Genomic DNA, 22426 nt, shown 5'->3' with positions numbered 1-22426 from the left:
GTTATAGGAGGAATATGGAAGGGACTATTAGTTTTTTTTTTTCTCCTTTTTATTTCCCCAGGAGTTACCTTGAGTGTGTGTGTGTGTGTGTGTGTGTGTGTGTGTGTATGTAAATGACAATCTATACCATTACTGTTACTTCTGTTCGAAAGATTAAACATGTTCCCATTTACCACGGCGTCAATGACCTTATTATTATTGTTATTATTATTATTGTTATTATTATTAAGCTACAACCCTAGCTGGAAAAGCAGGGTGCTATAAGCTCATGGGCTCCAACAGGGAAAATAGCCCAGTGAGGAAAGGAAACAAGGAAAAATATAATATTTTAAGAACAGTAACATTAAAATTAATATTTCCTATATAAACTATAAAAACTTTAACAAAACAAGAGGAAGAGAAATAAGATAGAATAGTGTGCCGGAGTGTACTCTCAAGCAAGAGAACTCTACCCCAAGACAGTGGAAGACCATGGTACAGAGGATATGGCACTACCCAAGACTAGAGAACAATAATTGATTTTGCAGTGTTCTTCTTCTAGGAGAGTTGCTTACCATAGCTAAAGAGTCCTTTTTACCCTTAAATGTCAGGATGCCAGAAAATCTCAAATCAATCAATCCCCTTTACCATTTCAGGCCTTCACGTTATGGGCTACGTCCTGATCTACATCTCGAGCTGTATCAATCCAATAATCTACGTCATCATGAACCGTCAGTACCGACAGGCTTACAAGACCGTGCTGCTGTGTAAGCGACCCCGCCTGCCGTCCCTTACCTCTTCTCATTCGGGTAAGTTAATGTCGTAAGGCAGGGTTTAAACTTGACCATGTGGCCATTACCTTAAATTATGCTTTTTTTTTTTTTACCTTAGATTACCTTAAAATTGTTCAAATTTCCTTAAATTTGAAGCTAATGAAACGGAAATTATCTTTTAATTACCTTAAAAATTACCTTGAAATCGTGAAAATTACCTCATACTAAGGTAATTACCTTAAAAGTTTAAACCCTGGGACTCTTAAGTTTGATATTCCTTCAAATGCCCTCATTTAATTATGTTAATTTTTATAATCAGTTATATTAATCAATGTCAGTGTTCAGCTTACCATCCCTCGTTAGTGGTGTTATTGGTGGCTTTAGTTAATTAATAGTATATTTTATATGAGATGAGTATTCAATCCATTTAATGGGATGTTTGAGTAGTAAGTATTGTCGCCTACACTGCATGTTTCAAGTATATCTATAGTTGTTTATGTTACAAATTTGATGATCAATATAACATTCATAGCATGTACATTAAAAATCACATTTGAATGTTGATGTAGAAAACGTAATAGCATGTATATTAACCTCGCATTTGATTTGCATGGTCTCTAACATTATATCAAATCAAGATGCACTAATGCATGTTTGAGTGTCTTGCTGGCGCTCTTTATGTCCATCCAAGACTCAGAACTGCATGATCAGCATGATTTCCCCCCTTGAATCCTTACAGGTTACAATTCACGCCTCGATAAACGTCAAATCCGGGACGCCCACTGCAACAGTTGCATATCCGAGGGCTCCTTGCGTTGCATGGAGAACAGCATCGGTGGGGCCGTGCATTCCGTGCATCCCTCGGCGTGCTCTCTCACATGCTCGAGAGCATTCCAGACCAGAAGCAACCGCAATATGCTAGAAGCATCGTACCATCGTCGGACGCTGAATCCCATTTGTCTTTTGGGATTCGAGACTCCGGACACGCAAAGCATAGATGCCATTTCGTTGGATACGTCGAAGGTCTTCGGCACGAGCCATGACTGCTGCAGCGCCCACGGTGGCACCGAAGGGGGCCTCTCTCACGGTAGTTGTCTAAGCTGTGCCAACAGTAATAGGAATTCCTCTGTATCTGTTCAAAGAGCAGAGTTTAAAGACTTTTGCAAAGATACTGAGGTTGGGAGGAAGAGGCCAAATGACCTCGAGTGTTCTCCTCAAAATTTCATTTCCCCTATGGACAAGGGTGATACTCCATCTTCTTCTTCTTCTTCTTCTTCTAAGAAATGTTCCTCTTCAGATAGCGTGAATTTAAACGTCAATCCGAACAGAAACAGCGATTCCATCGCTGACAGCAGTACAAACAGTTCCAATCTGAAGGCAGAAATTAACAAATCATTCAGCAATGCCGAGGAAAACTACTATATTGACCCGAAAAATAGAATAGACTCAGAGATGAGTCCCAATAATACGACGAAAACCCCAACTTCTTACAATAGAGACACGGGACCGGATTTCAACGCTGAAGGACTAACTGCGCCTCCAGAAGCCGAAGTGAGGTCTGCCGGACCAGTCATCGTTAAGAAGAAATCGCTATCCCTTTCGGCGGCGGAGGCCGATGTAGTAAGCCATTGCTTCCGGGAGAAGTACCACTCGCTGGCTGACAGCGAAGACGGCGCCTTTAGCTGCACCTTGAGGCATAAGTCGCGTTCCTCCCATTGCTTATTGGAGGAGGTCAACCTCGGAATATACGAGAGGCACGCGTCATGGGCCCCCTGGACACCCGCGAACTACGTCGAACAGTCGGAAGACAATCCAGTTTTTCAGGAATGAGGGACGTTTTGCACTGGTAGGATATCGACAACCTCACTTTAGCTCTTCGCTTACAGGCCTTAATACGACCCATTGCTCCAGACCCCAGCTTTTTGTGGTCTGATTTTTTTTCAGGAACGTCAAAACTGCATTTGCTTCATTTTACTCGTATTTACCTTAGTCATTATAATACCAAATCATTCTCCATCAGTAACAGTCTAAGGAGCTGCTAGTACTTAATCCCATTGCTTGTATGCATAATGATACGCTGGCTTCTTCTTGCAGAATATTACGTTCACCTTTGATATGCATGCAAAATTTCTCTTTGCTTTTCAACATTTCCTTTTGCATTTGTCATAGATGGTTATGATTATCAGAGAGAAAGAAAAAAAGTTTTTGCTTCCCCGCATGGCCTTGTAACTTTATAGTTATTCCAAACGTGTAGAAGGTGCTTTTACATGTTAGCTTTGCATAAATCAAATACATAATTTACTGCATCATTTTTATCAACGTAAGTTGCATGTTTTAAGGGAACCGATTCAGCCACAAAATGCTAAATTGTATGAAGGGTTTTTATGGGATTCTAATATTTGTATATAGGTATTATGGGACTCTAATGATTCTATATATGGATAAGAATGCTGGTCACCTATGGTTTAAATATTTAAATTTTAATAGGTTTGTACAATTCAAACGTCTTTAAGCCCGACTTGACACCAGATACCAGCCTTTAATTAAAAGGAGTAAGTACTAGGAATATACAATTACACTAAAAACAATTACGAAATCTTGTTGTTGAAGCCATATTCGATTGTTTACCTACCTGAGATTACTTCTAGTTGCCATATTTAAGATTTAAGATTACAACCAGCATTAGTATCAATCTTGATAATAATATCATTAGTAAAACTAATAGTAGCAGCAGTAAACACAGAAGTATACATGGATAGTAACAATAACAGCAGACACATAAGTATACAGAAATATAAATCTTCTTTGTTTTCCTCAGAGAGAAACAAGGCCCGCAACAAAGCTGTCATGGAGGATCTGAACGATAAGACACTAATGTCAAACGTCTCTCTTTCGGACGCAGCTGCTCTGCCCGAGTGCCATGAACTTCCCGAAGTCTTCGTTGATAAATGACGACGTTAAGAGAAGTCAAAGACAACGATAGAGAAATGGAAACGCGGAGGAATATCGAGAAGAGATAAGGTAAACTCGGAAAAAAAATAGTGACGTCAGATATCGTGGAAATGAAGGCGTTAAAAGAGCTGGAACTATGAGAGAAGTGTCTGTACTTCTAGGCATCCTTTCCAAAACAAAGATTAGATTGTGATAGAAGTGTTCAGAAACAAAGTATTAATCCATATGTGTATGTGTTGCTTGTAGCCTATGTATCTACAGTTGCAAACTATACAAGACAGGAAGGTGTTAATCGTGAAGAATGGGAAAGTGTAATAATGGAAAAGTGGTAAACTGTTCACAAGAATAACTGGATTCAGGACGTCGGTGAAACAAGTGTGTAAAACTCTCGAAAACTTGAGAGAAGTTTATAGATTTTTTTTAATAACTATACAAAAACTTTGCAGTGATTATAATTGAACTTCAGTAAGTTACTAAGAATCAATTGAATATCTGGTGAGTGGCATATCTTTTAAGGAAAATATATACGGAAGACGAAATATGCGATTAGTCGCCGCCCAAGACAATATATTAACAGTACAAATTAGCAAAAATAACTAAAAGAAATTGCCCAAACTCTAATCATGCTTTTCTATCATCATTGTTATCAAGTAAAGAATAGGCTTAAGGAAAACATTGCTGTAATGTTTAATGTTAGGGATCTTTTACAACATATTCAAGAGGTAATGTAATTAGTGCAATAACATTGCCGTTAGGTATAACGTACGGAATTGGATATAATATTGCTATACGTCATATGAGAGAAGTATTAAATCTAGCAAGTAGCTTACAGGGTTAAACTTCAAGATTACTTGTAATATCTAGTGAATAGATAAGAAAAATCATTAGATATCACCTCTCCGGGGTTTAAGAATACTCCAACATAAAGTCCATATTTCCCACCCTTACTGCGCGACGAGTAACTAAACATAGTGGAAAGAGATGGTAGATGTTGTGAGTGGGGCTAGAAGCAAGAACCTGTCGCGCAATAAGGGCCTGACAGGGTGCATTTCCTCAGTGACGCAATGGCTTCAGAAAATAGTTTGATTAAAAGACAGGGATATTAAAGATAGTGTTTGCTTCGTAAACGCTAGAAAGGAAATCCACCATTTAACTGTTTCTTTCGGTGCTTATATTCTTAGTCACATTGTAAATAGCTGGTAGGTGATGCGCTAGCTCTGTGGATGAAAATTAGTATGTTTGTGCTTCTCTCTCTCTCTCTCTCTCTCTCTCTCTCTCTCTCTCTCTCTCTCTCTCTCTCTCTCTATATATATATATATATATATATATATGTATATATATATATATATATATATATATATATATATATATATATATATACACATACATGCGTGTGTGTATGTGTATTTCTACAAACTATGACGAACCTCTCTCTCTCTCTCTCTCTCTCTCTCTCTCTCTCTCTCTCTCTCTCTCAGTTAAAGTGTGTGTGCAATATTGATTACTGACTGTATAAATTGTATATACAATATGTGAATTCGTTTGCTTGTGTGACATATACTGTATATATCTATGTTGAGATTGTCAGCTTTACCTTTTTTTATTATCATCAATAAGAAAACAGTATTTTTTTTTATTAGTTTTGTATTTTCTAAGTCGATTTGGGAAATTCAATTTGGCTTTAGATTATTAAATGTAGAAGAGAAAATACGTAAAATTCTAGAAGTTTTTTTTATCGACAAATTGATACCGTAGAAAAGTTTGGAGAGGTGTCAACAGTCTACATACTGTACTGAGAATTAACTAAATCTGGTAAATGTATAAAATTATAAAGAGGGATATGAGTCGTGATATGACAATGAAACAGCCTCCAATAGATTTGGTAGATTTGAAAACAAAACCCTCGGAAGGATATTGGGAGTTAAGTGGCAGGACAAAATTAGAAATTAAACTATAAGAGAGATTACTCGAGTGCCATATGTGGATGAGATCATGATGAGTGATAGATGGAGATGATTTAGGCACGATCTTCGTACTCCACAAGAGAGATTAGTCCACCAAACGTTTAACTGAGCTCTACGAGGTATTAGAAGAGTTGGAAGACCCAGGCCTATATGGCTGAGGACTCTAAAGCGTGAAGTAGGAGAGAAGGAATAGAGAAGTATTGAATTAAAAGTTAGAGATAGAGACGACTGGCGAAATCTAACCGAGGCCCTTTGCGCCAGTAGCCGTAGGAGGAAATGATGATAATATGGGACACTATGCTCGCTTGGTACCACTGCCCCCAACCCACAATAAAAAGATTCATAAGAGTTTGTAATATAAACTTTGTAATATAAACTAAGAGTCGTGCTAAATGTATAAACTTATGAAAAGTTATATGAGACAAGGTGCTAGCTTGCACCAATAAGACAGATTCTTAAAGTCTCGTAATAGGTCGGAAAGTGACCTATAAGGTTAGTTACATAAGAGCAGAGAAAATTTTTTTATTTTTAGGATGAAATATGAAATAAAATCATCAGGATTCCTTAGACCTGGACAGATAGTTGTAAAGTGATCTTTCAAATTTATTTAGTGTGTTGTAAAATGCATTATCTTCTTGTATCAGGTTTGGGAGATGTATCAACTACTGAGGAGTGAATTGTCTAGTATCTGAGACTGTCTGGAATTACATGGAAGATTTTCTATAATGTTAGTAATGCCTTTGATATCGATCGAAATGTTTCGTATGTTATATATGTATCTATATACAGGTGTATAAACATATAAATTACACACACACACACACACACACACACACACACATATATATATATACAGTATATATATATATATATATATATATATATATATATATATATATATATATATATATATATATAATCCTATATATATACTATATATATATATATATATATATATATATATATATATACATATATATATATATATATGTATATATATATATAATCTTATATTCAAATAAGCCATATATTCTAATACCTCAATATCCAGGATTCTCTCTTATACCTAGGGATAAAAAACCAGAGGAACCAACTCAGAGACAATAGCTTCTGGCCGGCCGGGGAATCAAACCCTGGTCCAGGAAACTGGCATGACAGTGACATAGCAGCCAGAAGCTATTGTCTCCGGAGTTGGTTCCCCCTTTTTGGGTCTTTGACCCCTAGGTATAAGAGAGAATCCAAACATTAAGATAATAAAATATATGGCTTATTTGAATATGAAAAACACGTCTAAATATGCAAAATTTATCACATATGTGTACACACATAATCACACATACACACACACACACATATATATATATATATATATATATATATATATATATATATATATATATATATATATATGTATATGTATATGTATATATATATATATATATATATATATACAAATGTCATACCAGTCATACGATTCATAAGGTTCTCAAAGACTTGAAATTTCTTCTGAAACCTTAATCTAACTCTTTCATAAATATCAAACTAAGTTTAGAATCTGTGGTGGTAGAATAAGAACGATTTGGGAAACGTTGCCTTAGAGCAAGATGGAAGATCTTAGAGAAGTTGAACCTAACCTTTAACTGGTCTTAAGTAACCTACAGTAATGTAGGCTACAAACACCGTCAACTTTTTAACGTTGACATTCATTAAAAGTGTCATACTATACTTGTGTGTTCCAAAATATAATGTTGTTTTATTTTTTTTTTTTAAGAAATCTTGTTTCTAAATGCCGAAGTGAAAAATTTATGTTTTTGAATAGGAGAATATTTATTGTTGTTTCCTTGTATATAACAAGAATTTACACATAAGAATTTATATGTACATAAATATAACTGCTTACATTTTTATTTGTTTAATATATTCCTTATTCGCCGAAGATTAGTCAACTTACCTGTGGTATATATTAAGGAGCAAGTGGCTGGATACACACTCACACATATATGCAGTAATACACACATATACAGTATATATATATATATATATATATATATATATATATATATATATATATATATATATATATATATATATATGTGTGTGTGTGTGTGTGTGTGTATATAGATGTGTGTGTGTGTGGAGAAGAACGATCATGAGAAGAAACAATTACTAGTTGGAGAAATTAAAAAGAGAAATTGGGAACAATGGAACAGTGATGTAAGTAATGTACAAGTGAATTGGTGGTAATCCTAATCCGGTACCTACAGGCCTAGCATCGTATCTACCACTATGACAAGTTGTACGGCAAAATCTTAAGGAACAACGAAGATATAGAGTAAACTCCAGTACTCTAACATTAATGATATGGTTTGCATGAGTGGTGTAGTGGACTCTTGAATTATATTTATATTGACCTCCATTATTTAAGTTATTCATTAATTTTCATTTATTCCTCGAACATCTGACAGTGTTGTAGCTGGTTGCATCAGGGTTGCCTGGTTTTCCAAATGAGAAAAGGCCAACGTCTGATCAACTGCAGCTTTAAAAGGCCAACCTAATAGTTGAAAAAGGCCAAAAATATAGCATTTCAGGGTAACCAATTTCAAAAGGGCCAAATTTGGGTATTTATAATCTGGCGCACGAAACATACCAAATTCGGGTGATAAACGTTGTACGTGAGCTCCTGTGTTAATTGATGTAAGTGAAGAAAATTAAGGACTTAAAGGTGTTATGGGCTCAAAATCGAAAATGGATAATAAAGGCAAGACTGGAACGAAGCCGAAAGTGAAGATGGTGAGGAACGAGGATGTAGAAACTTCATCAGAAAAAGAAATGGAAAGGGAACCGGCTGACTGTGCCATGTGCGACAGAGAGGTAACAAAGAAACAGTATGGAATCGCCTGTGACTACTGTGAGTCTTGGTTCCACAATGGTTGTGTAAAAATTGGCAGGGAAGATTACAAAGTGCTGCAGAATAACAAAAGTCTCACTTGGTTTTGTAGAGAATGTAGGGGATCATATAGGAATATGAAGGTTGAGTATAAAAAGATGAAGGAGATTAATGATAGGCTAATGGATAGGCTGCGGGTACTGGAACACGCAATAATAGAAATAAAGGACTCGATAGGGTCGGCACAGGTAGGACGAGTGGTAAATATGCCAATAGAAGCCATTAGGGAAGAAGTTAGAGAAGAGGTTAAAGAGATAATGGAAAAGGAAAAGAGGAAAAGTAATCTGGTAATATATAATGTCGAGGAATGCATAGAAGGAAGCACAGAGGAAAAACAAAGAAAGGATAAGGATAGGTGTGAGCGACTGTTCAAAGATAATATAGGGGTAACTGGAGTTGAAGTAATGGCAACAATCAGGTTAGGTAGGTTGGAAATAGGTAACAGACCAGCTGATAGCCAAGAGGTTAGAAACCAAAGAAATAAACCTAGGCCATTACTAGTAAAAATGAAAAGTGAAAGAGAGTAGTGGACAATTATAGGAAAGTCTAAGAACCTTAGAAATTGTCCAGAAACAAGAGGAAGTAGAATCTTTATAGCGCCAGATCTAACGATGAGAGAGAGAGCAAGATAGGCGCTTAAGGGAAGAATTACAAACAAAGAGACAAAATGGTGAAGATGGATGGTTCATAAAGAAAGGAAAATTGCACAGAAGGGAAAATTTTCGTCAGAACGAGGAAGACACACAAGAACTTTAAGGAAAGAAGAAGAATATAAACACAAAATAAAAGAAAACTTTAAGATTTACTTGTTGAACATACAATGCTTAACAAAACAAAAACTGATGGAAGTTGAGAAGGAATTAAATAGTAGAAATGAACTTTTTTGCTTGACAGAAACACACCAAAAGTTAGATAGATTAAATTTAAGTAAGGGTGTTAAAAAAGTAGAAAATATGAGGAATATGGATGATAAAAAAGGAGGAGGTTTGATGATACTTTATAGAAATAGTGACAGTCTAGAATTGGAAAAGATAGAAACTAAAAATAAAGACCTGTTGCGTGTTAAGTGTAATGCTTATAAGCATACATTTAGATTATTGTTGGTTTATTTTTCAGCAGGGAATACTGAAGAAGACAAAAGTAGGGATAAGATAATAAAACAGGAATGTGAAAGAATTATTAGAAATCTAAATGAAGAAGAGGCATTGATGATATTAGGGGATTTCAACGGACATGTAGGATTTTTAGGTTACCAGAATTTAGACAGGAACGGGGAAATGATTCTCGATTGGATGAATGAACATGGGTTAGTCCTATTGAATGGAGATTTAAGATGTAAAGGTATTTATACATGGGAAAGATTGCAACATAAAAGTGTAATAGACTACGTACTAGTAAACGAACAAATGTATAAAAACTTTAGGGAAATTATTATAGACGATGAAAAATTGAACTTTGACATCTCAGATCATAATCTGATCACTATAGAACTGGAATTCATGAGGGACCAGAATAAAAATTTTAATAAAGGAAGATGGGCGGAAGTAAAATACTTTAGGACAGATGAAAATAGTTTAAGAGAATATACAACAAGAGTAGAGGAAATTGTAAGAGATAGACAAATAGACGGAATATAAGGAATGGATCTGATAATAGAAGAGGCTGCAGAAGAAAAATTGGCAAGAGTATATAAAAGGAAAGTTCTTGATGAAGAAAAGGTACATGAGCAACCCTGGATGAACGATGAAATAAGAAAAGGCATAAAGGAAAGGAAGGATTTAAACAGAAAGAAAAGAAATGAATCCAACATCGAAGTAAAAAAGGTATTAGAAGAGAGATATGATCAAAAGAAGAGGGAAGTGCAAGAAATGATAAAGAAGGAAATTACTCGATTTGAAAAAAAGATAACAGAAGAAATAAAAATGGATAAAAATAAAAAAACTGGAAGAATATTGATAGAATAAGGAACAGACAGAAAGCCCATGGCAAAGTTATACAACTTTATGGAGAACAAGGAAATAAGCTAAATAAGGAAGAAACAAAAGAGGAATTAATCAAGTACTGGAAAACTATATATTGTAAGCATGAAAATAAAATAGACTCAGTTTGGAATGAAGAAAAACAGATAGAATATGAAAATGAAATAGCGCATCAGGAAGACACCACAAGAATAGATGAATATAATATCCCGGACATACTTAGGGAACACTATGACCTTGTAATGGTAACAAAAGGGAAAATAAAACCAAAGAAAAATCCAAAAATCACAACAGAAAAAGTAAAGAATTGTCTGGGAAAATTAAGGCAAAAAAAGCGGCAGGACCAGATGGCCTAAAACCCGAACTATATAAGGTACTAGGAAAAAGCAAAATATGTCTTGAAACCTTACAGAAATGTTATCAAAATGAGTTGGACGAAAAAGAAAAACCAAATATGTGGAAGAAGTCAAGAACAAAGATGATTGAAAAGAAAAGAAGGCCAATGGCAAAAGACCTAAGACCCATAGCTCTATTAAATATTTCTTATAAAATATTCATGATGATGGTGAAAGAGGAAATAGAAAACCACATAAGAATGAATGAAGAAGACAATGAATGTCAAGCAGGATTTACAGGTGGAGGCAGGATAAAGGACAATATCTTTATATTACAGTATTTTGTGGAAGAGAGCTATAGTAACAAGAAACCCCTAATAGTAACCGCGATAGACTTTAGTAAAGCATTTGACTCTGTAAAAAGGGAGGTATTAATAGAAGTTTTAAAAGAATATAAAATTAACACCAAAATCATAAGTGCAATTGCAAATATTTAACAAGGAGATACTACGGGCATTGACTTGGGAGAAGGTATAGAACAAGAAATGGAGGTTACAAGTGGAATTAAACAAGGTTGCACAGGATCAACTTCACTTTTTAAACTAATTACCTATATTGTCATGAAGAAAATAGAAGAGGAAGGAAACGGTTTCAGAAATCAATTAATAAAGATAGAATCATTATTTATTGCAGATGATGCCTTAATAATTGCACAGGATATACATAATGCAAAGCTTAACATCCAGATAATAGTAGAAACTAGTAAAAAATGTGGGTTGGAAATTAATAAAGAAAAGAGTAATATTATGATTTACAATATGAAAGAAAAGCCAGATATCATAGAGGGAATCAAAGTAGTAGAAAGTTTGACATACCTAGGAATAAAGCTAGACAATAGTAGGAATATATTTAAAAGTCAGAAAAGGGTAATGATAGAAAAGGCAAAAAAATTAGCTAATCTAACATATTCAGTTATAGAGGAAAGTTGCAATAAAGTAATGATAGGAAAAACGTTCAGGAAAAGTATTGCTTTACCATCTATTTTGTATGGAACAAGTGTTATAAATCTAACAGAAACTGAAATAGAGAAACTACAAAGAATAGAGAATTGGGTATACAGGAAGATTTTAGGTGCCACTAAACGCACAGCTAATACTACTCTAAGAGGGGAGATAGGTGCATCTTCTATGAAAGCAAGGGTGATGGATGGGAAGCTGCAGTACTTAAATCGTACCCTGAATGGAAAGAAGGAAATACTGAAAATAACTATCCAGGATATTCAAGAAAAAGAAGGAAGATGGTGGAAACAACCTGCAAAGTATTTGGAAGAATTAAGTTTAGGCATAAGACAAATAAGAAGAATGAACAAGGCAGAAATAAAAACGGAAACCAGAAAGTGGGATACTGAAAAGTGGAAAGAAGAAATAGAAAGTAAAGTGAGCTTAGAAATATATAGAACGTGGAAGAAAGAAATTAAAGAAGAGTTAATTTATGACAATACATTTGCTTCAGTGATATTTTTTAGAGCAAGAACTAATACGTTAAAACTAAATATTGTAAATAGACACAATGGAGGGAATGTAAACTGTAATTTTTGTGAAAATGAGGAGGAAGATTTGATACATTTTTTGTTATTTTGCCAGGAATATAGAAAAGAAAGGAATGAAGTAATTGAGCTACAACAACCATACGACGAAGCCCTAAAGAAAATAGTAGGATTATTTTTATTTAGTGAAACAAATATAGAAAAGAAAAAAGAAGTTTTAAATCTAATGTGGAAGAAAAGACAAAACAGTACAAGAAGATAAACATTAGAGGAGCCGTTGTAAAGGCCATGCCTCACCCCCAGAACCTGAACCTGAAGCTGGGGGGGGGGGGGGGGGGAATTGGCCCGGAAAAGGCTAACCTGGCACCTTTGGGGTGCATGGTCACATTCTTTATATATACGCTACTCAGTGTTTTCGATCATTATATAACTCGTATATAATTCATATATCGTTGTAATATAACTGAAGTGTTGTGAAAATGACTAAATGTGTTAAGTTCTAATATTACTCAGCAAAATGAATGCAGATACTTAGTAGTTTCCCTCCCTAACTCCAGTCATCCTTGCCTCCAACCCTCCAGCACCTAATAATGGAGTCACAAGTTCTCAACTCGACGTAATATACGTTGTAAAGGAAGTAAGTGGTCGAGGTTTAAATCTCATTTTATCATATCTTTATTGCATATATACAGATAGAAGTAACTCTGAAAAGGTAAATGTTAGTAAGTATAAAACCGAGATTTGTGAACTCCTTGAGGTATGCCTAGGCTATGTATTGAAAAGGTAAAATTGCAGAATAACCCGGAACCACATTTTCGTAAGAAAATACAAGTTTTCCTATAGTAAATATTGTGCTTTCAACAAATTTGACCTTTATTTCCCCCGCAAATCAGCCAGGTAAAATTTTTTAATAGGAAAAACAACCTTTCCTACAGTAAATAGTGTACAGTACTTGACCATTGCTGTATTTCCACTGCAAATAAGTAGTTCTACCGTTATGGACCACTTCCCAACGATCACAGGGGTAAATAGGCCTATATGATACTTTAATTTCTAGCCAAATACATGACCCATATATTTTTCCTACTCGCTATCTTGTGTTTTATGCGTTTATGACCATGATTATTGGGGCAAACCAGTACCACCCATTCATGAATTTTTGGACCATCTTATTTAAAGACAATTACGGGGGACCCCAGCGGGGAACCCTGGTTTTTTGTGTGGGGAAATGTAATAAACGAGTGATTTGCAGCGATAATAATGGTCAGAAGTGCAAAATAAGGACAAGATAACCAGTTGGAAAAATATATGGTTCATGTAAGTGGCTAAAAACAGGCCAATATGTGATTATTTAACACTTGAGATTTTTAAAAGGGTACAGAACCTAACAAACCCACCTGACCTAACGTAGTAGTTCTCAAGTCACAACCCCCCAGACCCCCCCTTCCCAGGTCACAACTCCTATCGGGGGTCAAGCCCCCAGACCCCCCTCCCCAGGTCACAAACCTTCCCAAGTCACAACTGCTAGTCAGAACCCCTTCCCAGGTCACAAACTAAAAGTAAATCACAAATAAATCCTTACAGTATGATAAAGTAAATGACAAATAAATCCTTATATTATGAAAAAGTGAATCGTAAATAATTCTCTACCTTATGATTGACACAGTCTCAATGTTATTTATTTATTTTTTTTTTTTTGCAATCTTTACAGAAGCTTTGCAGTAAAAAATGTGTTGGCCTTCCCTAAAAATTAAGTCAGAATCGGACCTATAAGGCATTATTTAGCTGTTATTTTTTTTAATTTTACATGAGTAACAGTAGCCTTACATTAAATGGAGAGCATTTCCACCATGTTCAATTGCCGACGTAAACGAAATTACACTAAATTTTGAAATAGATTGATGTACTTCCCTCAAGTTCCCTCTTGATGTCTTTACGTGATGGTGGTTAAGTTGAAACTGAAGGTTAAGGTTATCAAAAAAATGGCTATTGTAGAACAACATCCGGAAACTTAGGAAGAAGTACTTGTAACCTGTTAATTGGTTTTAAAAAAAAACACCTGACAAATACGTCATTGTAAATGCACAGAAAGCTCCCCAAACCATGGGAAAAACACGCATGCGCAATAAGTTCCCTTCAGTGTCTCAGATTTATACAACGAACATACTTCTCATTTTAATCAACCGATACGTAAGTTATAATGCCCCAGCCCCTATTAAACATATAGAGAAAAATAACAAACTAGCCAGCACTCGTCCATTTCTTATAGTGAATTCCAGTTTTGCTAGAAATTAGAGTACTGTGTCACATATTTACCGACACAGGTGGGAACGTGGAACTAGGTGAGCGAAAGCAGCACAAAACGTGATTATTTGATGCTTTCTAGATTTGTTAGAGGCCACATAACTGCTATTAGAGTAACCTGCACTGAAGGTGCAGACCATGGGCTCTTGCACTAAGGCAGTCCATAAAAAACCACAGAACCTAACAAACCCACTTAACCTAACCTAGTAGTTCCCAGGTCACAGACCCTGGCCCCTCCTTCCCAGGTCACAAACTAAAAGTAAATCACAAATAAATCCTTACAATATGATAAAGTTAATCACGCCTGGGACACCAACCTTTGAGGAATAACACAATGAACTTGAAAGAAGTTATTCACTACATCAGGAATAGCATGATAATTGTCGTGAAACTTTGCTATAGCATCAAAATAGCCATAAATGGCAGCCATTACACTTTGTTATGTTGGGCTCCATAAGGCACACCCGATATGTGACACGGCTGCAAAGAAACTGAAGTGTTGTCCTAAGAAAACGGGGTGTGTCACAGAACTGCCTACGTCACACTCAAGTGTACATACATGCCCAAATATGGTAAACTTCGTCATATGGTAGGGGAAGAAAGGAGGTGGAGCTACTGTACTTACAAATGAGCAAACAGCAGTAGGCCTAATTCCAGTGGTAGAAAAAAAGTGGAAGGATGGCTTGTGCGCAGGAATGGAGTCTGTACTGGATCAAGGAATTCATTCACTGTAACTGAAAAATCCCCACATATTCGAATGTGATTCTCATCCTTCATAACATTAATTGTGGGCGAGGCCCGATCACTGGGATATACCTTAGATATCTTACCACAAGCAATTAACCTGTCAAGCTCTTCTTTTACCTTACTGTGTAAACGTAATGTAACAGGTCAAGCTCTTGAAAAAATTGGCCTTGCATCAGATCTGACATTTAGAGAGTATGGTGGATGTCCGACTGAAATTCATCACCCAAATATGATTTGAATTCAGACAATTTTTTTTCCTGACGTCATCATATTTAATCACATTTACATTATTTACCTTATCAGAATATTGCATAACATCTGGTAACACAAGTTTAATATTCATTTTTAAACATCTGACTTACCCGGTAGTTATATATATAGCTATACGTCCCTGACGTCTGGCAGAAATTTCAAAACTCGCAGCAATCGCAGATTGGGTAGCCAGGTGTACCACCTGTGCGCCCTCTAGAAAGGTACCTGGAACCATTCCATGATTCTTCAGATCTTCCCTGCCGCTCACGCCGGCAACAACATTGGATTTTTCACTCGCTGTAACCTGTATAATTGCAGTCATCTTGGTGATGTACAATTTACTGTTGGCTTTTGCTCGTTTGATTTTATTTTGGCTGAGAGTAGTGGTTGGATTATGATCGCTATGTTCATAACTTGAACGGGGTAGGATTAGGAGTTTTTTCCACCTACTGTAAAAATAATGAACCTACTCTTAAAAACATGATGGCGGTAGGAAAACACTCCGCCAACTCTATGACGTCACAATCATATGACATAAACTACGTAGTTCTACGTAGTATGACTTGCATATTCATTTCTTTTTCTATGCAGAGAATGAAAAGTAAAATTCTACTTACAAACCAAAAGCATTTAAGTTTTTATAATATAAAAGGAATATATTATTTTTAAGAATATATTTGTCATATTAGTATACTGTACTTTATTTAGATAATCATCGATCTATTTTCAGAGTTTAAATAAAACTAGCGTACAGTTAAAGTTATGCTACGTAGTTCTCAGACAAACGATACAGTCTCACAAATTACTTTGTATCGTTACTTATTTTTGTTTTCGACATTAGGATTTCTAATATTAATCAGATAACCTATTGCATTCTCATTCAAGCCCTTGACGGAAGAGTAATATCTCTCGCAGCGGACAGGTCTAATTATGGTCTTATGTGAAAGAGTATAAAAAGTGCAATTTTCAGTGCTAAATTAGTGCAGTGAATTTAATCTGTCAGTAGAGGGTGCGTCTGCTTGACCCTGTCGTTATCCTAGCCTTAGACCTCTTCCAAGCTCCCCAACCCCTGGGAGAAGGAATGTCAATCGGCGAAAGGAAACGAGAGGCTTCAGCGCTCTAGCAGACGTCCCCTCGAGCGTTCCTGTTGACGCTTTCCAGAACGCTCGCCCTCGCTGTTGGTAAGGCGAGGTAAAAGTGTTATCTTCGCCGTCTGTTGACTCAGCTCACAGATAGGGCTGGCGTCTTACGTATTTCCCTTCCTTCTAGACAAGAAGAGAGTTGCTCGTCATGACGGCTAGCGTTTAGATGCTTAACACCATAACACTAGCGTCAAGAAGGACACCGACCGTTAAGGAATGGACTACATCACGCTAAGCGTCGAGTAGCTGGAAGTCATGACACGTAACACCGAGCGTCAGAGCATTGGACGGCAAGCGTGACGTCGAGCGTCCAGCATGACGTCAAGCGTCCAGCATGACGTCGAGCGTCCAGCACTACTAACGATGCTGTAAGAGTTTGACACGATGTTTGAAACTGAGTACAACTTCTTTGTCTCTCTTGTTGGATGAGCGAACGTTCTAGACGCAAACGTCATAGTTCCGAGCGTCTGAATCGCGAGCGTCATTGTTCCGAGAGTCACGTGGCGCCGAGCGTCAAGCATCCAGCAGTTGGACTTGACGTCGAGTGTCAAGCAGTTACGTGACGTCGAGCGTCGAGCAGTTGGACGTGACGCCGAGTGTCAAGTATGGTTCCGAGCGTCTAAATCGCGAGCATCTAAATTGCGAACGCCATTGTTCCGAGAGTCACGTGGCGCTAAGCGTCAAGCAGTTGCATGGCGTCTAGCATCCAGCAGTTGTACTTGACGTCGAGTGTCAAGCATTTAGACGTGACGCCAAGCGTCGAGCAGTTGCATGGAGTCAAGCGTCCAGCAGTTGGACTTGACGTCTGGCGTCAAGCTTGACGCTGAGCATCAAGCAGTTACACGTGACGCCGAACGTCAAGCAGTTAGACGTGACGTCGAGCATCAAGAATCGGACGTCGTGCTTTCACCAGTCGAGTCGAACGTCAAGATCGTGAACGTCTTAGTTCCGATCGTAATGACCGCGACCGTCTAGCGTTGGAACATAGTTACGCCAGGTGCTATAACTGAAAAGATACAGAGAAAAATATTAACTGGTAAGAAATTATTTTCACACACCAAGGCCCGCCTGTACAGACTTTTGGTGTTTGATGGAGGGCGAGAAATAAACCCCTAAAAGCAAGTAAAAGTAAGTAATGATCTTGGACCCATTGAGGCCAGAATTCAGGACCTTAAGGAGTTGACTCCTAGGAAACAAGACGTCTCTACCTCAGTTAGAGACTTGTAGGAGGAAGGGATTGACGATCTCCTTTCCCCTACTTATCTTTTAGAGGAATTATCATAGGAGAAGATCCTAAGATCCTTCATCCTTCGGTTGAATTAAAGAAACTCATGAGAGTTTTTACTGAAGAGTTTCCAAATTATTTTGTGCCTGCTGCTCCTCGTTCCCCGCCTTCAGAGTTTATGCTAGGAAAGGCGTCGAAGGAGTCTCTGTTTACTAAGATGGTGCTGTCTCGATCATCCAAAAGAGCTTTGAGGATGATGGGAGACTGGATGCAATCCAAGAATAACCAGGGTAATAATGTTTTTCCCTTTTCCTTCGGCTAGAATGTCCTCCAGATCTAGTGTTTGGTATGAGATGGGAGAAGTTCTCAGCTTGGGAGTTCCTACCTCTGCCCAAGGAGACTTTTCGAGTCTAGTAGACGCTCTGCGTCGGATGGCCATGAGAAGGACCAAAATACTCTGGTCAACGTCAGAGCTTGATCATCCTCTCAAAGGCGTTTTCAGAACTTTCGAAGTATTCAATTTCCTTGACTGGACTCTGGGAGCCTTGGGGAAGAAGGTTTCTGCCTTGAAGGATGTGGACACTGATAGTCTCAGCCTCATTATGTCAGGCATGGATAAAACCTTAAAGGATGGTTCCAGTGAGTTAGCAGCCCTTTTCTCAGTGGGGGTCTTTTAGAAAAGGGCCCAAATGTGTTCTTTTCTGTCCATTGGGGTTACACCCATTCAGAAGTCAGAGTTGAGGTACGCACCCCTTTTTTCTTTCTCTCTTCTTCCTCTAGAGTTGGTCAAAGAGGTCCCTTCCACTTTAGCCCTAAAGGTCACACAGGATTTGGTGTCTAAATCAGCAAGGAAGGTTCTGCCAATTTTATTTCTCTAAACCGCACAAACAACAGTAGGAGCCTGACTAAGCATCTTCTGGCGAGCCTGGGAGAGGAGAGGAGCAGAACTTTGGTCTGACTCGGTATTATTACTAAAGGAGGGATGCGAAATCTTTTTTCTAGTGAAACCTCCTTTAATAGTAACTCCGTTAGACCTCTCTGCCAGATACAGAGAGGAGCCAAAGAGACAGGCTATGCAACATCAAATGTCTCTCTTATTGGAGAAGGAGGCTATTGACCAGTCCTGGATGTAAGTGCTCTCAACGCCTTCGTTCAGAAGACAAAGTTCTCCATGGAGACATCGAATCAGTCCTAGCAGCAGTAAGAAAGGATGACTGGATGGTCTCTTTAGACCTCCAGGAGGCTTACTTCCACATCTTCATCCATCCGAACTTCAAGCAATACATGAGGTTCATGTATAGGAGGAAGTTGTCCAGTTTTGGGCTCTTTGTTTCGGCCTAAGCACCACCCCTCAAATAGATGGTGCGTCTGCTAAGACCTGTCGTTCTTCTAACCATAGACCTCTTCCAAGCTCCTCAACCCCTGGGAGAAGGAATGTCGAACCATAGACCTCTTCCAAGCTCCCCAACCCCTGGGAGAAGGAATGTCGAACGACGGAAGGAAACGAGAGGCTTTAACTCCCGAGCAGACATCCCCTCGAGCATACCTGTTGACGCTTCCCAGGACGCTCGCCTTCATTATAGGAAAGGTGAGGTAAAAGGGTTTTCGTCATCTTCAGATGACGCAGCGCCCAGACAGGGCTGGCGTCAAGCTTCCAGACCTCTGAAGAGGAAGATGGACAAGGTCAAGCAGCGTTCTATCATGACACCGCAAGCTTCTGGTTGTAGTCTTTGGAGCAGTCCTGAGCGTTTTCATTCTACCGAAGAAAGCTCTCCTGCCAAATGTCCTTTAAGGACGTCGGCAACTGTCAAGAAACGTCCAACTCACCCCGTTGCAGGACAGTTGTCTGAGCCTGGCATGACCTCGGTTCATGCTCCTCCTCCACCGTCAGACTTGTTATCGTCCTCTGGACGTTCTGCGCGTTCTTTAAACGGCGTAGAAAGCGAGCTTGTGGTAGACGTGATGTCTCCTATACCACAACAAGTTGACCCTAATTTTAAACATAAGACTTACCCGGTAGTTATATATATAGCTATACGTCCCTGACATCCGGCAGAAATTTCAAAACTCGCGGCAATCGCAGATTGGGTAGCCAGGTGTACCACCTGCGCGCCCCTAGCGAGGTACCTGGAACCATTCCATGATTCCTTCAGATCTTCCCTGTCACTCACGCTGGCAACATCGTTGGATTTTTTCACCCGCTGTAACCTGTATAATTGCAGTCATCTTGGTGATGTACAATTTACTGTTGGCTTCCACTAGTTTGGTTTTATTTTTACTAAGAGTAGTGGTTGGGTTATGATCGATATGTTCATAACTTGAAAGGGGTAGGATTAGGAGTTTTTCCATCTGCTAAAAAAATAACGAACCTACTCTTAAAAACATGATGGCGTTAGGAAAACACTCTGCCAACTCTATGACGTCACAATCATATGACGTAAGCTACGTAGTTACTACGTAGTATGACTTGCATATTCATTTCCTTTTTGATGCAGAGAATGGAAAGTAAAACTCTACTTACAAACTAAAAGTAGTTAAGTGTTTATAATATAAAAGTAATATATTATTTTTAAGAATATATTTGTCCTATTAGTGTTCTTTATTTAGATAATCATCGATCTATTTTCAGAGTTTAAATAAACAAGCGTACAGTACAGTTAAAGTTACGCTACGCAGTTCTCAGTCAATCAATCCAGTATCACAAATTACTTTGTATCGTTATTTATGAAAAGTAAAATTCTACTTAAAAACCAAAGTATTTAAGTTTTGTAACATAAAAGGAATATATTTTTAGGAATATATTTGTCCTATTAGTATACTTTATTTAGAGAATCACAATCTATTTTCAGAGTTCAAATAAAACTAGTTTGCAGTTAAAGTTACGCTGAGTTGTTCTCAGACAATCGATACAGTCTCACAAATTACTTTGCATCGTTATTTATTTTAGTTTTTGATACTAGGATTTCTAATATTAATTAAATAACCTATTGGATTCTCATTCAAGCCCTTGGCGGAAGATTAATATCTCTTGCAGCGGGCAGGTCTAATTAATATACAGTACTGTATTACATTTAATGTACTTTCTTTTTACAAGGTAAAAGGCTTACATGTCTTTCCTTTGGTCTTATGTGAAAGAGTATTAAAAAGTGCAATTTTCAGTGCTAAATTAGTGCAGTGAATTTAATCAGTCAGTGGAGGGTTCGTCTGCTCGAACCTGTCATTATCCTAGCCTTAGACCTCTTCCAAGCTCCCCAACCCCTGGGAGAAGGAATGTCGATCGGCGAAAGGAAACGAGAGGCTTTAACGCTCAAGCAGATGTCCCCTCGAGCGTTCCTGTTGTCGCTTCACAGGACGCTCGCCCTCGCCGTTGGTAAGGCGAGGTAAAAGTGTTATCTTCACCGTCGGTTGACTCCGCTCACAGACAGGGCTGGTGTCTTAAGTATTTCACGTCCTTCTAGACAAATAAGCTAGCGTCAAGAAGGACGCTGAACGTTAAGGAAAGGACTACATCACGCCAAGCGTTGAGTAGCTGGAAGTCATGACACGTAACATCGAGCGTGACGTCATCGAGCTTCCTGTAGGACGTCGAGTGTCCAGCACTATTAACGATGTTGTAGAGTTTGACACGATGTCTGGAACTGAGTGCAACTTCTTTGTCTCTCGTTGGATGAGCGAATGTTCTAGATGCGAATGTCATAGTTCCGAGCGTCGGAATCGCGAGCGCCATTGTTCCGAGAGTCACGTGGCGCCGAACGTCAAGCAGTTGCATGGCGTCAAGCGTCCTGCAGTTGGACTTGATGTCGAGTGTCAAGCAGTTAAACACGACGTCAAGCGTCAAGCAGTTACGTGACGTCGAGTGTCAAGCATAGTTACGAGCGTCTAAATCACGAGCGTCTAAACCGCGAACGTCATTATTCCGAGAGTCACGTGGCGCCGAGCGTCAAGCAGTTACATGACGTCTAGCGTCCAGCAGTTGGACTTGACGCAAGCAGTTAGAAGAGACGTCGAGCATCAGGACTCGGATGTCATGATTACATCAGTCGAGCCGAACGTCGAGATCACGAACGTCTTAGTTAAGATCGTAATGACCGCGAGTGTCTAGCGTTGGAACATAGTTATACCAGGCGCTATAACTGAAAATATACAGAGAAAAATATTAATGGGAAAAATTATTTTCACACACCAAAAGGCCTACCTGTACAGACTCTTGGTGTCTAATGGAGGGCGAGAAATAAACCCCTAAAGTAATAAAAGTAAGTAATGATCTTGGACCCATTGAGG

General features: G+C 38.1%; 1 protein-coding gene across 5 annotated transcripts in view; it reads left to right on the top strand.

Moving 5' to 3' along the window:
* Positions 1-5009, top strand: part of LOC137631044 (G-protein coupled receptor moody-like) — a 113559-nt gene extending 108550 nt beyond the window's left edge. For 3 of the 5 annotated variants that reach the window (XM_068362615.1, XM_068362616.1, XM_068362617.1), the window contains exons 11-12: positions 636-788; positions 1492-3461. In XM_068362615.1, the coding sequence (XP_068218716.1) occupies positions 636-788; positions 1492-2582 (1244 nt within the window). In that variant the 3' untranslated portion in view covers positions 2583-3461. Of the gene's footprint in view, positions 1-635; positions 789-1491; positions 3462-3570 lie in introns of those variants that run through there. The other 2 variants (XM_068362619.1, XM_068362618.1) reach the window with 2 other exon arrangements.
* The last annotated feature ends 17417 nt before the right edge of the window (positions 5010-22426 follow it).

The sequence above is a fragment of the Palaemon carinicauda genome, chromosome 39, assembly GCF_036898095.1.
Source record: "Palaemon carinicauda isolate YSFRI2023 chromosome 39, ASM3689809v2, whole genome shotgun sequence".
Taxonomy (NCBI): domain Eukaryota; kingdom Metazoa; phylum Arthropoda; class Malacostraca; order Decapoda; family Palaemonidae; genus Palaemon; species Palaemon carinicauda.
Note: the sequence above shows the minus strand (reverse complement) of the source record. Positions and strands in the feature narration are given on the sequence as shown.